Source organism: Neolamprologus multifasciatus, chromosome 20, assembly GCF_963576455.1.
Source record: "Neolamprologus multifasciatus chromosome 20, fNeoMul1.2, whole genome shotgun sequence".
NCBI lineage: Eukaryota > Metazoa > Chordata > Actinopteri > Cichliformes > Cichlidae > Neolamprologus > Neolamprologus multifasciatus.
In genome coordinates this window covers 5,042,837-5,058,899 of record NC_140458.1, presented here as the reverse complement: position 1 = coordinate 5,058,899, position 16,063 = coordinate 5,042,837, and the positions used below count along the sequence as shown (strand labels likewise).

Here is a 16,063-nt window from a genome sequence, read left to right as displayed (position 1 = left end):
ACGGGAAACTGAGAAAAGCTGAATGGCAAGAAAACGTTGAGAGGAAACCTTTGACCTAATTTGTGCTCATGACGAGAGCAGAGAACTCTGAAGTGTAAAAAGTCATGACAGATCTGCTGAGCGGCTGCTGGTAAATTATTAAACTTAAGGTTGGACTTACTTGGAGAAGCGCTCTGCGATGGCGGTGTTTTTACCCCGGGCAGAGACGATTGACAGCTCTTTGGCGGTGACCCTGAGCGACTGGGATGCCCACTGCCTGCGGCCGAACGGTGCAACGGAGGCCATGTTTGCTGTAGGTCTGAGTGATCGGTCTGCCTGTCAGCTTTCCGGGAACACGTCGTACCTCTGAGAGGAGGGGACACAAATAGAAGGAGCACCTTTAGCCAATTAAACACTGAGCTAAGGCAAACGAGCGCGTCGTCTGGTGCCAGCTTCGCTTCCTTTCGCCACTCTAAATCCAGCTCAGAGGAACACCCTTCCTGTGCATTCAAATTTTTATGACACTCATCTCATGGTGCTAAAAACAGTCTGGGTCTGAGCATTTAAATACAGGCTTTTATATCAAGGGAAGCAGTTTGTTTGTGTGTAAAACTTCACAGAGAATCAATACATTTTGTCACACTGCACAGCTGGTCCATGTTACCACTGCAGCACGGAGCGGCCTCTGAGTCAGAAAGTCAATAGACCGCGCCACACAGCCATTGACCATCTGTTCCCTGCTCTGACTGAACGCCAGGGGCGACTACCAGCAGACAAAAAACAACCGATACGCCTGCAATACAAAAAAAATTCCCCTCTTGTATACACTCTCCCTTTCACAGGAAACAGACACGTCTCTACCTGCTTGGCTCTTCTGCAACATCACAGCCTGATGGCCATGGGCATGTGACTGCATGCAGCCATAACGGCGCCTCACTGCTAATAACCGTCATCCGAGAGAGCTACTCATGCTCTGGATGAATGAAAGAATGAGACCGGTGACGCAGCCGCCTTGGGGGTCTCTACGTCACTCAACAGGTGGACTATAGTGGGATGTTGCCATATTAGGAAAGGTTTGTGCATTACTGCAACACTGTTGAGTGTAACTGGAATTGTTAAGCAACACCCAAAGAAACTTGGGATTTGTATATAAATACTAGGCTCAACTCACTATAAAAGACAATAAAAGAAATTAGAGGTAAATGGTACAGACAGACACAAACAACCTGTCTGAAACCACATTATGAACCAGTATAAATACATAAATGCACGAGATGTTCATACCAAATTTGTTTTAAAAGTACCAAGTGAAAGAAAACTGAAGGCCCTTTTTAGTTGTAGACGCATATATAAGTGAAGTCAGGAGTTAGTGCGACTCCATCACTGTCCTCCTGCTGCTACAACTGGTGCAGGTGCTCCAAGCTGCTACAATGGGATGCAGGTAATTAGCATTTTCATTCCCAAATCAGCTTAGATTTAAAAACCTGTCGGAATTCAGCAGTGACTGCTTGGGCCCATCCCATAATACTGATACAGCTCACATCGTTTCCAATCATCCAAAAACCCATTCAGGTTCAAACCATCAAACTTGTGACATCATTACCAAAACATTAGTCACCTGTTGCTTCTTATTTAGAATCACTTGTTTCATTTCCCCAGTCATTATAAACTAACAACTTTCCTACATTTAATGATTCAATGATTCAGATCTTTTGCTAATATTAACAAATAATCAGATTAATAATTAAACCAAAATAAAAAAAAAGTCACATAAATGAAATTAATAAATGTAGGGCAGCTTAAATATGGCAAAAAACCACCAATCACATTGATTTTGGTCAATATTAAAACCACAGTAATGAAAAAAGAAGATTTATTAAACTGACAAAAGAAGAAAAAATATTGATGATTAAGTGAATTTCCAGTAACTTTGATTATAATTCTCTGATCTAACCTTGGCACAGTCTGGTGTGAGGAGATTTAGACTGAATGAATGAATACACTGAAACAATTCCACAGCACTACATTAAAAAGTCAGAAAAGCGAGGTCGACTATCAACCTGATTCAATTCAACTTTATTTATATAGCACCAAATCACAACAACAGTCACCTCAGGGTGCTTTATATTGTAATGTAGACCCAACAATAACAGGTCGACCTTATTATGATGTCTTTAAATGTCATGTTTCACCCAGCAGTGACTCGAAAACTCAAAGACACCCAACAAAACAGTCCAAAAGCAGCATCCCGTCACCCTACTGAGGTGATAACAGTCAAATGTTAAACCACTGGATTTAGTCTAGCCTGATGCTGCAGTCACGTCATGTGATCACAGCGCTCCCTGCTAACATACAAATGAGGGGCGATAGCGACTCCAGAGCGTTTCAGGTCACCACTGCTGCTGCCAGATGACAAACAAAGCAGCTTGTAAAACAGAGGCGGCCCATGCAAAGCTGAACTTTAGCAATAAAAACAGTTGAGAAAAAAAAAACTGAGGAGTTAAACTGAGCTGAAAAGAAGAGGGGGGCGGATGTCTGAGCTTAAACTTCACAAGTACAAAGACCTCAGTGATGCTCGCCTTTAAATTTGATACAGAAAGATGACACAGTTTAATCCTAATCACTGAAATTGTAGAAAACTTGAGAACAAAAAAGTTTTAAAGAGTTTTAAAATAAAACCACCAACCTGTGACTGTCTGCGTTTTTGACTCAGCTGTTTCAGAAGCCCACTGCTTGAAAATTTCCTTCTCTTTTCACTTCCCAGCTGCTTTCATTCGTGCTTTTGAAAAGAAAGGGAAATAGGAGGAGACTAACCACTCCTATTTAACTCCTCTCAGCCAATAAGAAGCAGGATTCACTTCCACCTGGCAGGTATGAGCTTCCCCTCCCCTGCTGATCAACAGCACTGTGTCAATGGCAGTATAAAGCAAACTGAAGGTATGTGAAACCAGCAAGGCTGTGGGTCGAACGACAAGGCAGACAAGCTAGAGGGAGGAGGGGGAGGAGGGGGAGGAGGAGGGGGGATTCCCACACTGGATTCCTGGAATCTGAGTGACTCCTGGCTGCCCACTTTCTCACAAGGTCAAGACATTAGAGGATGTGACTCATTCACATTACTCGCCGACTTCACCGAGGAGGAAAAGGAGTATGGAATGAAAAAAAAGGAAGAGATGCATCAAAATAATAAAACGAAAAGGAGAAAGAAAAACAAACTAACATGAGGAGAAATGTTGTTTGTGAAGAAAACGATCTGCGTCTGCATCCAGCTGTCAGTCCAAGCAGCAACACCAATAACTAATAACTAAAGCTTGAACACAAACAGCTGTCCACAGAGCAGCAGTGAGGCTGGAAAAGGCAGTAGACGCCTTTAATCTTCCTCCTTTTCTCCTGTAGATCTGGAGGTTTTAACACAGTCTGTGGAAGCTGACTCACTTCTGCAGCCAGCCTCTGGTGGCCGTTTGAGGAACTGCAATTTCAGGTCTAGAGGATGGTTTAATGAACTTTAGATTCAGGGAGTCTGAATGAGTGAAGGCTTTGGGCTCTTCATCATCTTCCTCAACCTTCTTCTACATGGTTTTTGAATATTTTAGGGTTTTTGGTCATACTAAGGGAGACTGTTGCCATTGGTGATTGCGACTGCCTTTTTTGCAGCAGGGGTTAATTTTTTGACACACTTGGTGTATATTGGAACCATTACTTGGAGACTTATTTTTGTCTGAGCATTGATCAATAAACCAAAGATTGTCACGTTACTTTATATTTCAACTGAATTCAAGACATCCTTTAAACTAATGTTTTCCAGCTTTGTTTGAAAAACGTGATTAGGAGACCTATTAGGGGGTAGAACATTACACAGAGGCCCTCTGGGATGATTAAACTTCATCCTCGTGGTGTCCCTAAAGACTTCCAGCTCCATCAGTGTCACTTCCTAACAGTGGGGCTAATCCCAAACACATGACGGATGTGGGTCTGACTTTGTCTTACCTTAGAAATTCCCAACAACTCCTGCATGTACGATTCCAGAGAAATTCAAAAGGTTCCAAAGCTATTTTGATTTTCACCCGCTGAGACAAAAAACAATAGAATAATAATGAGTTTAACATGCACGCAAACTTTCATTTTCAATTCACAGCACTAACAATGAAACAAGAAGATAAGGAAGTTATTTCAGGGAAGTCTCACTTCAACAAAATCCGTTTAGAACAATTGATCGCTGTCAGTTTTCCTATTTTACCTCTAAATAAACTCCAGCCTGCAGGCGAATGAAGGCCCTCGAGTTATTCAATTATTTACCACTTTTAATTTTCTTCACCAGCTCAGAGCAGAGCCACAGATCCATTTCTCTCCAGCTTGTTCGACTTACAGTAACTCACTAAACTTTCCCAACACTGACAAACACAGCTGCTGTGAAGAAATGAAACCTCACTAATGGTATAAAACTGTAAACATGCGCACACACAAAATCACAACTGCAAAGCAACCACAACACAGAAATAAGTTGGGTATTTAAATTGCTACTCTGTCCTCAAAACGTTGAGAAGCTCTGCTCTTGGTAAATGTGGGCTAAAAAGAAAAGCCAGGAAAAGTATTTAGTCTTTATCATTACTAACACATGCCCATGCAACTGGTGTTTGTGCTGCTGGCAAACTGGTAATTAAAAATTAACCCATTTTTATGGCTTCCCTGCAACGCTGTATTGGGTTATCAAGTTGCCTAGATACTGCTTTACATCACATTAGACGGACAAGAAGCTGGAAAGACGAAAGAGGACTAGAAGACCTGGCGGTAGAATGAGGAAGCGCAGGTACTTATTCAAAGAAAGAGGTCAGCAAAGGAAATGTGGGAAAGGCCGAGAGATGAAGGCTTTAGACAGAAGTATGATAAGATCTAACGCACGGCAAAAGCAAAGGAAAAGGCTTACAGTGAGCTTTACATGAGGCTGAACACTAAGGAAGGAGAAAAGGACTTCTACTGATTGGCTGGGCAGAGAGAATGTGCAGCAGATTAGGGTGTAGAGTTGACGAGCTGATGGGTGTAGAAAATGAATGTGAATCAGGAAGTGTAGAGAATGAGTAAGCAGGGAGTGAGGGCAGCTATGAAGACGTCCAGATGACGTGTATGTGCAGGTGTTCAGACGTCTTGGAGAGAGAGCAGAGGACTTTTAACCAGATGGTTATACACACTCTTAAAGAGTGAGAAGGTGCCTGAAGAGGTACTGGTTTTCAAGAACAAAGCGATGTGCAGAGCTGTAGCGACTACAGAGGGATAAACCTGATGAGCCATACCATGAAGCTGTGGGAAAGAGCTGCTGAAGCTGAGCTAAGAAGAAAGGTGACGATCGGGGTAATAATTTAAAAATCAAAAACAAAATTACATCAAAGCACTTTTTAAAAACTTCCAAAACGTTGATGCAAGTCATTTCATTTTGTTAATACTGTGACTGTTTTATGGCTGCTTGTGTCCATACGGGAACAAACACGTGGCTCACCTGCAGTGAGGTTACTAAGCCTGAATCATTGCAGACTGTGTTTATAAGTCACTCCCACTCGATGTTGTAAACTTGGAAGGGTCATGCAAACAAAGAGCGACAGTCTTTGGGATCTTACCACAAAAACCACACACCTCATCGTAAACTGACGTTTTCTTCCATCCCAGCGTCGATGCAAAACATTGAAAAACAGTCATGAAAAAACATTGACTTGCTTGTGTTCATTTGCTTTTTGCATCACAACATATCTCTCCAACCTCTAAATGTAGACTTTTTCATCATTTAACAGTGGAAATTATGAACTTTGTGTACGATGCAGTACATATGAGAGCAGATAGAAGAAATATCTCGTCCAGGTGAGAAAACCCCCCCCCCCCCCCACAAATCGTTATAGTGAAACTGCACCGTTTCTCCTGGCTAATACAAGAAAATTTAAAATTTAAAAGTTTTCCACAATAAAAGATTTTGTAAGACTAATGCGACACAATCTGAATCATTTGCCAGACAAGACAAGAGATCCAAAGACAACGTCATGGACCGTATTGCCATTTCTGATAAAATGCCTCGCTGATTATCAACAGCAGACCCACAGAGCAGATTTAGGTCTCTGTCTGTGCTCAGTAACGCTCGATACCTTTACCTCACTGAGCACAGACACAATCACAGAAATGTCGTAGTGTGAGCAGACACACACTCCTCTTCAGATATGAAACCATCGCACAGATCAGCGTCTGTGTTGTGACTCAGCGTGTCATTAGGAAAGAGAAAAGATGACTGCCGTCTTTTATTAATCAGAAACCAGTTTAAACGCGTCACAACACACAGACATCCTCCCAGACGAGGATCCTGTCTGATCCAGCTTCAGTTTGTCATTTATCCTGATGATCTGATCATCAATGAGCCTCCTTTCACTTCTGCTTTATTCAGATTGTTGCATTCAGGGAGGAAGAAACCTCCCTTTCCCATCATGTTATAATATCTACAGCCTCAATAGGACTTAGCAGGGCAATTCCCCACAGGGTCACACGAGAAACTGGGACTGCTGTGAAGTCTGCACCAGTACCCTGAACTCAATTCTGCTCAGTGTTGATTTTATTTCTTTAAAAAAGGTTGCTGGTGCAGCCCTCCCCACAGTCGAGTAGATGTTACACATTAAAACAACCTTTTTCATGACATGAGAAAAACCATAAACAGCAGCCTGATGCTTCACTGGCTCTGGAGGAACTTTGTAGAGACTGAAAATATCCTTTTATGCAATTTATGCCGAGAAATCAAACCAAACTGACAGCGATTTCCCGCACATTTCATTTTCAGTTTTGTAATTGCGCCATATCTTGATTCGAGCTCACTGAAATATTTTCCACATATTCGTTTGTTTATTATTAAAAAAAACAGTTCTTTATCACATTGATCATTGTTTTATAGTCCAAACATTAGGAAACATCTTTACCAAAGTGCAATCAGATTGTCACAAAATCTTATGTTAATATCAATTTCATATGATACAAATCTGTTTCCATAGATTTGTTTATTCTGAGTTTATTTTATCACCTCTGAATTAATGTTTTGTGTTGCTATCACTCTTTTCAAAAGGTGTTTATTCATTTTTAGCTGGACAGGTGAAGCTGATTTAAGACAACTTGAGTGTGTTTTTATCTCATTATCATCATTAACCGATAGTTATCATCTTTAATACAGAAGCTAGAATATTTTTAAATTCCACTGTCACGTGTCCTGGTGTCATGAGGAGCTATGGATATGGTTCACATCCAGCAGATAATATCTAGAACCACATAAGCCAATCTCCTGATCGACCCGACCTAACATTTCCCACAACACCAGCTGGTTAGCTTAGGGCAGGAAGACAGGTTGTCTTCCCAGGACCTTGAAACAGGTACAGCTCAGGTGAAAACTGACTCACAGTTCTGTCTGGACATGAAGCCGCTCGGCTGTGTTTCAGTCCTGTTTACGCACGTTTCCTACTGACTCATTTGCTTCGTCTGCACTATTTGGTTTTTTTTCTCTTTGTAATTTCTCGCACTCACCTGAGCTTCTACGGGAACTCTTTTCAGGAACTCACTCTCACCTGAGCCTCAAGGACCGCTCACATTTCACAAAAGGCGCAACAAAGCTTCAATTAACCCGGTTTTCATCCGCGCTAATTGGCTGAATAGTATCGTTCCGCCAGACAGCGGACTGATATCTGGATCAAGCTGTTCTGAGGTTATAATAAGAATAAGAATAATACAAGTTATTACCAGAAAGATAAATAAATAAATATACAATATAGCAAGAAAAATAAGAACACAGTCAGTAGCTGTAATACCTTTAGATTAAATTAAGTCAGAACACCTCTCTTAATGTAAAGACAATATTAAAGTAACTTGTTAATACCTCAAATGAGTAGCATACTTGAACAAAGGCGCCTTCTTTTTTTTCTTTTTCTTTGTTTGTTTACCTTGTTCACTACCTGAAGTGTAGTTTGTGTGATTCTTTTCAAAATAAAGTTCTCTTTTTAATCATCACAACACGAAACTTATAGTTTAGCCCAGCAGGTGGCAGTAATGTTAATTATTTATGCAATGTTCCTACTTCGCCACTAGATGGCACACGAAAACCACTATTACACTACTCGAGCTATTTCCACCTTAGACCATGAATGGCCTGCATGGCTGTGTCATTCCACATACCTGGCAACCTACCTACATACTTATATAAGTGTGAGTTCAGAGGCTCTATTGTCCGCGGCTATATTTAGTCTGTTTATTCTGGCACATTCACACATTGAGCATTCACAGTGACACAGGTATGCAGGAACACTTTCAAATGAACAGATAAGCAGACTGTCCAACAGTTTTTGGCCAATTACAAATGGAAACCAGACTATTTTTAGTCAGAAAGTTTTACTACTAATCTCCACACGATGCAATAAAAACAATCAGCACAATTAGCTGCAAATAAGTTAAGAACCAGATCAAATGGGTCTTTTAGGGACTCTTTGTGTTCTATTTGTGTTGGAAGGAGACGTGTGGGGTTCTCAGAGTTGGGAACTGTTAGAGGATGTCAACAAACAAACAACACTATGTCAAAAAAACTTAAAATAAACTAAGTTGGATATAAGGATCTTTCTCTCTAACTCTAAAGAGGTTGAGTTTGTGCCTGAAGAGCCCTACTTCAGCTCATGGCTCTCACTTGGCCACTTTGAATGGTGTCAGCAACACCTTGGCCTTTCTTCATGTGAAAAACTGATCAGGAATGTTAATGTAGACTCGCTATTCTTTGATAAAGAAAAGACTTCCTGTTGCTACTTTGGCACTTAAACCAGCCTGAGTACACCTCCTGGAGCCGTTTCTCTGAAGGCGTGAATGAATGTGTGCTTTTGCTAATGAAGTAATTTCTAGAGGTGGTGTCCTACCACCTGTTGTGCCTGATCCTTTGATCCCATCATCCCTTTATTTTCATCATCCCCCTCCCTTCCTCCCTACCTGTTTAAATGCCATATATTGTCAGTATGGTGTGGCTCACCTTTCCCTGTCTGGCACCCTGGTAGGAATGAGGACAGCAGGATGATGAATCTGTGATGTGACAAAAACACTGGGTAAATACATTCCAGTCACAATGTTAATGAGTACGGGTAAACAAACCCCTTCAGAGTGGACATATTAGACAAAGGATGTTTAATATGGAGCTGCCAGGCAGGAGGAAAACAGGAAAACCACAGAGAAGATTTATGGGTGTAGTGAAGGAGGAGAGGCAGAGGTTTGGTGTGACAGAGGAGGATGTTGAGGGCAGATGATCAGCTGTGGCGACCTATAAAGGGAGCAGCTGAGAGAAGACGAAGAAACAAACCACTTCACTTTTTGAAGATGCTGAGCTGCTGGCTCAAACTTTCATTGCTTGGGTATTTCTATGAAAAATAAAACTGCATAATACCTCATTGTTTGTGTCACATTGTAGCGTGCTCTGAATTGAACTTACACCAGTGTCTACAAACTCAATTCCAAAAACACTGAAATGCTGTGTAAACTGTAAATGCAATGATGTACAAAGGTATGTTGTTCAGAGCAGAACATAGAAAACTGACATTTTACTATTTCACAAAAGAATATTAGCTCATTCTGAGTGTAATATTGTTTAAAGAAGAGAGGACGCAACACAGTGGTAATCATGGCCTCCTAACTTTGTTCACATTTTGCTTCCACCAAACTGAAAATGTGCGAATGGTTTTGTTTTTGTTTCAGTATTTGATATTTTTTATGTTCCACTGGGAATAAATTATGGCTTTATTAGACTTTTACAAGCTGTTTTTAGTTACATTGTGCACAGAATCGCTACTTTTTCAGAACTGGGGTTTGTCGTTAATACATACGGTCCACAGAAAATGAGCAGCAAACAATGGATAGGTGATGTTGCTGTGTCGCATCTTTAGCTGATATCGCTTTAAAATGACATCTCTGAAACAAGGACGTCTCGTTTTATTAAACATTCAAGTACAGAACAGTGTTTCCATCACAAGAAATGAAGGACAGACATCGAGCCCCCATCAACATGTGAATGAGGAAGAAAAGAAAGCTGAGTCATTTGTCGCTGATGACCTCGTCGGCGGAGGTTGGGCTGTAGCTCCACTTTGGCTGTGATTGGAGGGAATCATGGGCGGAATCTACATATGGCTTTAATTTGAAGTTTTGGTGTTCGACTTTGTTCCAGGGTGCAGAGGCTTTGGCTAGCATGTGCAGAAAGTCATTGTGTTGCATGATTTGATTCACAGCAGCCTGCGGTGGATTCCTGACTGTGGGCTGTGCTGCACAAAGTGTCCTTGGCAGCGCCTCAACATTGGGTTTGGATTAGGTTTTATTTGTTTTTCGCTCATTTGTTGAGATGACATGACCACACACTTGCCCTTGTCAGATACTTTCTTCTTGTTAAACGTTTACCTTTAACGTCCCCATTAGTCTGGACACGGTATGTGGCAGACACGTGGCTCACCTTGTGTGTTTTGACCCCTTTCTGAACCCATTTTTAGTTGTTTAGCTTAGTTTTATATCTTATTATTTATTTAATGAATCATAACTCCTCTCGTAAACATCAGATATTGTAAGATAAGGTTTAAAAACCTCTGTTGCTTCAGCTGCCTCTTTAGCTGCAGAGCACTTAGAGTTACCAGCTGTTGCATGTGAATGTGTAACACTCATGTGGTGTTCATATTTGGGTGTCGGCCAGTGTCGAGGGTCTGGTGGGTTTTTTTTTTTTTTTTTTTTAATCAATGAAGCCAAAAAATGTATTTGGAAATCTTTAGCAGATGTTTATCCCAATTCCAAGAACTACTAACGTCATATATGGTCAGTGTTGGGAAGGTTACTTTTAAAATATATTCCATTACAGAATACAGAATACATGCCCCAAAATGTATTCTGTAACGTATTCCGTTACGTTACTCAATGAGAGTAATGTATTCTGAATACTTTGGATTACTTAATATATTATCATGCTGTTTACAACTACATGAATGTACTATTGCTGTGATTTATTACTATTACTGAAGGTCCGCGGCTCCGAACCGTAGTAAAGGGACCTCTGGCTAATACGGTGGGTTCTGTGTCGGGCTCGTAGCCGAAAACTAGCTTTACTTTGTTGTCTGGGTCAACTTTGCTAGCGAGAGACAGAGAGAGGCGTTGAAAGGCTGCTCCAACGGAACTTATTGTTTTTGGAGGAAAACACGAACACGGTGTACAGTCGAGTCTTAATAGCTTACTTACAACTGGGCTTGTCAGGCACTCTTCTTGGCTGCAGTGGTTATTATTATATTTACATGCTTCCAGCTCCCGTTTCTGCTCGATGACAGCTCGTACGTTTCCTTTTTCTCCCTCCCTCGCTCACAGAGACATAACGGCAGTCCATTCTCCCTGCAGCACGGACTACACTGCCTATGATGCTACATTCTTTAGAGCTATACCTGTAGCATTCTGCCTATTAGCTTAGCATAACAACAACAAAGGCCTCTCTCACCCAGGAAACACGCAGAGAGAGAGCGTCACCCTGTAACCATGGCAACCGTAACGCCGCCTGGAACAACAGAACGTAGCTGTCAAACAAAACCCAAACAGTCCTGACCCGCGACAATATGAAACAGGGAAGTACCGCCGTGTAATCCATTTATTTCAACAAAGTAACTGTATTCTAAATACCACCTTTTTAAACGGTAACTGTAACGGATTACAGTTACTCATATTTTGTATTTTAAATACGTAACGGCGGTACATGTATTCCGTTACTCCCCAACACTGTATATGGTTAATATTTGACATTTACTGGTGTTACAGCCTATTTATGAACAAAAGACTTTTTGCTTCGTTTTTTTTTCTCATAAAATAAGAAAAAAAGAAGAAAAAAGTCATGGGTGGAATAAAAACACTAAAACAAGGAAGCTAAGTTTCTGATCACTACTGATCCTTACTTCTTCATCTTCAGTTTATAGTTCATCTCTTTTTTCCTTGTGACTGGATTTAAGGTAGAATTTAGATCTAGGAACATCTCCGGGGATTTTCCAGATGACTGTTCAGTTTAAACATTTGTTGACATCCATATTTGTCCCATTGCTGGCTGCTGATGTGTCTTTGAAGCTGACTAATGAGTCTTATCCTCGCCTTCAAATTCACTGTAGCCTCCGAACTGCTGTTGTTAGGCCACATACTGAAGATTGCAGTAGCCTAAGTCTGAGTTTGCTCCAGATCATTTCTTCCTGTCTGCACGGTCCAGTAAGGACGAAAGTCCTCATGTTCTCAAATCTCTTCTTCATCTCTTGAATCTTGTCTCTAATTTAAAATAACTGAGGCTCTCTGAGCAGCGAATCTTTTCACCTCACAGACAAAGCTATGTTCTAGTTGCAGCTGGGATATAGCTGCAAATAGACAAGAGGAAAATTGTTTGATAATGTGGAAGGACGCGGATGTCAGAGCGTCAAATGTAGCATTCTTACACGTATAGGGGGTGTTATAGCATGCAGGCAATAATAATAATAACAAAAATTAAACAAAACAAAACATGAAGGGATATCATCTGTGGATGAAGCTCTGTTCAGCAAGATTTCACTCAAAGTAATAAAAACAAACACGTGTGTGTGTGTGTGTGTGTGTGTGCTATCCGTGACGTAAATACAGCTGATGTAAATGAATTGTTGACGCTGGCATCCACACATCAGGGGGCGCTGTAAAAAGGAGCTTAGCAGTGACCTTGAACAGAAAAGCGACGGTCATCCTGATCAAGATTAAACACGTTATGGAAGTAGTAAATCTCTGAGCGCCTCATCCAAGTATGGATGCAGCACCATTCCGGAGAAATGTCATTTTGCTAGTTTGTCAAACAGCCTTTGATTTCAGGGCTGAGGTCCAGCAGAGCTCACAGAGACTCTCCAACTTCACAACCCTCCTCTCTTTTTAAATATTTACCATTTCTTCCTAATTTTCGTTTTGCCTTTGTTAGTTGTTCTTTGTGGTCAGGTAAAAGCTTCCGCAATTTGAGGCTTCTAGAAAATTATATCAAATTGCTCCATATCGTTAAATGTCTTTAAATGATTATTACCAGACGGCTTCCTGTGCACATTTAATTTGGATAAAAAGATGGTAGTAATAGTCACCAAAGCAGAATTTTGAACCTTAACCGTTTTAGTTTCTCATTTCTAAAAAAATAATTTATTCAATACAATTCAGCGGGCTGTGCACTGAAGTTAGAGGATAGAAATAAAGTATCTATCATATCGCACTAGTATTGGTCCGATACGAATACCAATGCTGTTCAATATTTGTATCAATCGACCCGTCTCTACACCGCAAATAAGACACAGCACAAATAGGTCAGTAAGTCCACTTTACACGAGTTTATCAGCCACAGACTTTAGAAGAAAATAGTTAAACCCTCGCTGCAGGAAGGAGCGCTTTCGCAGATCATTCATCCCAACAGCAGTTAGACTCTATAACTCCTCAATCACGATGTCATAAGTCACTGGACACTGTGAACATCCACGGTCACCACTTCATGCATAATGGACCTTCCATGTGTACGGACATGTGCAGGTATATATGTATGTATATGTATACATATGTATATTTAGTGTGTACTTGTCTATAAACAGGAATAGTAGTGGTACAATAGCTATATCAAGCTATATAGTTTATGTCTTCCATATTAATTCCCTGAGGTGACGCAAAAATGTCCCCGTTGTGGGATCAATAAAGTCTTATCTTATCTTATCTTATCTTATCTTATCTTATCTTATCTTAAACAGACTCACTGTGCTATATAAAGGCAACTGACAGACTTTTTTCATGGTGATGCACTTTCATTGTCTCACTAAACAAGAAGAATTAACTGAATTATGCAGAATATGTATTTTCTATTTCCTCATTTGGAGAGAAAATGTGGCAGAGCATCATACTGCTGAGTTTCAGCACCTCATAAAAGTCCTCCTCTGTGCTCCCAACATTGTTTTTTTCCTTAGGATATCTTTTAAGGCTAAAGGACTTTCGTAAATAACATCTTTGCCAAGATCTAGTCGTAAGTTTATGGGGAAATTCCTCGAAAACATCATATTTCTGGGAATACTTTAGAATTCTATCACAAGGAGTTAAGCTTAATATTGGAAGCATTATGAGTACACAGGGCTAAGATTTATTGGGGATCCATACTGATAACAGCAGCTTTTAAGGTATTTATAAAGAGCTGGGGTAGTTTTTGAGATAATGACGCTTCTTATTGTTTCCTTATCTGCCTCATGCATGCCTACACTGTGGCCCAGCTGTGCTTTGTGAGTCTTTTTACCCAGCTCCCTCTCTGTGTTTACTTGCCTTTGTTTGTGTGTAAATCCCCGAAGACACAACCCTCTCCAGTTTCAGCACACTTGCAAACCTCTGGGTCATCATTTAGTACACCATCTGCACCACATAGCCCGGTCATTCAGTCCTCGTCAGATAATCAACTAAACTTCTGTGATAAAAGCAGACAGGATCACATCCACTGTTTTCTTTAGTTGTTTTTTTTTTCCACACTCTGTTTCTCTTGTGAACTTCATAGCCTGCAAGCTAGCTAGAATGATACCTTAAAATAATGTTTTCTAATAAATTACCTTGGAAATTAAGATTTAAATTATGGTAAAGATAAAACAAATATTGTAGTTGCTATTGGATACAGATATCCACTCCTTGAAGTCTTCCCCAGAAATCTCTGCAGATGACCCAACATTTGCACAATGACACTCTAATCTCCAGTTATTGATTAAAGAGTTTAGCTTTGGTTTACCTGCCTCAGCAGAATCTCTTGTTTTACTGTATATCTTCTTTTGCAATGTGTCCAAATGAAGCATTAATTCTGACAGTTTTACTTTGGGTTTTGCTTCTCTTTGTCCATCTTCCTTTTTTTGAGTTTCTGCCTTCGTCTTCTCACTACTGTGATTTCCTGATGGTTTTCTCATGTTCATTAGTTTCACCTGTTCATTATACTTTTCTGTGTTTGTGTTTTCTACTGTGAATGCAGTTGTAATGCAGTAAGTCAGTAATTAATCTGCTCCAGACCAGCTAATGTTCTAGATGAGAGTTCAGTGGGTGTAAAATCAGCACACACTGACCTCACCTGATTTGTCTGCAGCTGTGTTTACTCTGTATTGTCCACCTAACATCTTCATATTCTCCTTCAGTATAGTTTTATATTTCTTTGTAAAATCAGCTGCTCTGCCTGTGCCCTTACCAATAATTGTTAAACAGAGCTGGAGCCCATCCCACTGGGTGAGGGGTGAAGTACACCCTGAACAGGTCACCAATCCATCACAGGGTTTTTTTTCCCTATAGCCAAAAAAAAAGAAGATAAAACTGTGGGAGGCAAAACTGGGATAAAGGTTAGTGGGACAAAGGTAAGAGGGTCTTTAAAAATTAACACTATCTATGGGACAAAGGTGAGGGAGTCCAGCAGAGTCCAGAGATGACAGACCCAAACTCCAGTTTAACTCTTAAAGTCCAAGGCTATTGTTTTGACATTCCCACCAAAGAAACTTTCTCGTATTTTAACGGCAACTTCTGGAGCAGAGACGTGAAATCCTGTTCGCCAGTCCAGGGTAGAATCTGAAAAGCAGATATTGACAGTTTTACATCTATCCTCTTTACAACTCTGAGTGAATGGACGTTGATGTTGCTGCACCTGCAAGACCTTTGATGAAACATAAGTGAAACACAACGTGATTTATCCATTTAAGTCTGTCGTCATGGCACATTTAACAGCTACAGCCTGAACCCAGGCCAGAGGCCTCCAGGGCGGAAGGGGTTAAATGATCTAAAAACACAGAAACGTCACTACTTGTTGGTTCAACGCGTGCTTGACTTGAGACACAGGCACAAACAGAACAGAACACGTAGTTTTTATTGACAATGACGCACTTGGTGTACTGTTTGTAAGAGAAATGATGAAATCAAATCAAGCATAAACGCCCGATCGATCACATTTCGTGTATGCTCAGGCTAAGATGTCCACGTTTTGAGGTAGGTTTAAACTTTCAAGGTGATGTCTGTCCAAATGTCACACAGATCCAACCCATTCTCACTCTCAGCTCCTCAC

At 40.6% G+C, this 16,063-nt stretch overlaps 1 protein-coding gene across 3 annotated transcripts in view; it reads right to left on the bottom strand.

Moving 5' to 3' along the window:
- The window catches only part of lima1a (LIM domain and actin binding 1a), a 30,651-nt gene extending 23,032 nt beyond the window's left edge, over positions 1-7,619 (bottom strand). The window contains exons 1-2 of one of the 3 annotated variants that reach the window (XM_085147358.1): positions 7,509-7,619; positions 161-343 (exon numbers count right to left, since the gene is read on the bottom strand). In XM_085147358.1, coding sequence (XP_085003484.1) covers positions 161-285 — 125 coding nt within the window. In that variant the 5' untranslated portion in view covers positions 286-343; positions 7,509-7,619. Of the gene's footprint in view, positions 1-160; positions 1,166-2,661; positions 2,877-7,508 lie in introns of those variants that run through there. The other 2 variants (XM_085147359.1, XM_085147357.1) reach the window with 2 other exon arrangements.
- Positions 7,620-16,063: the final 8,444 nt, after the last annotated feature.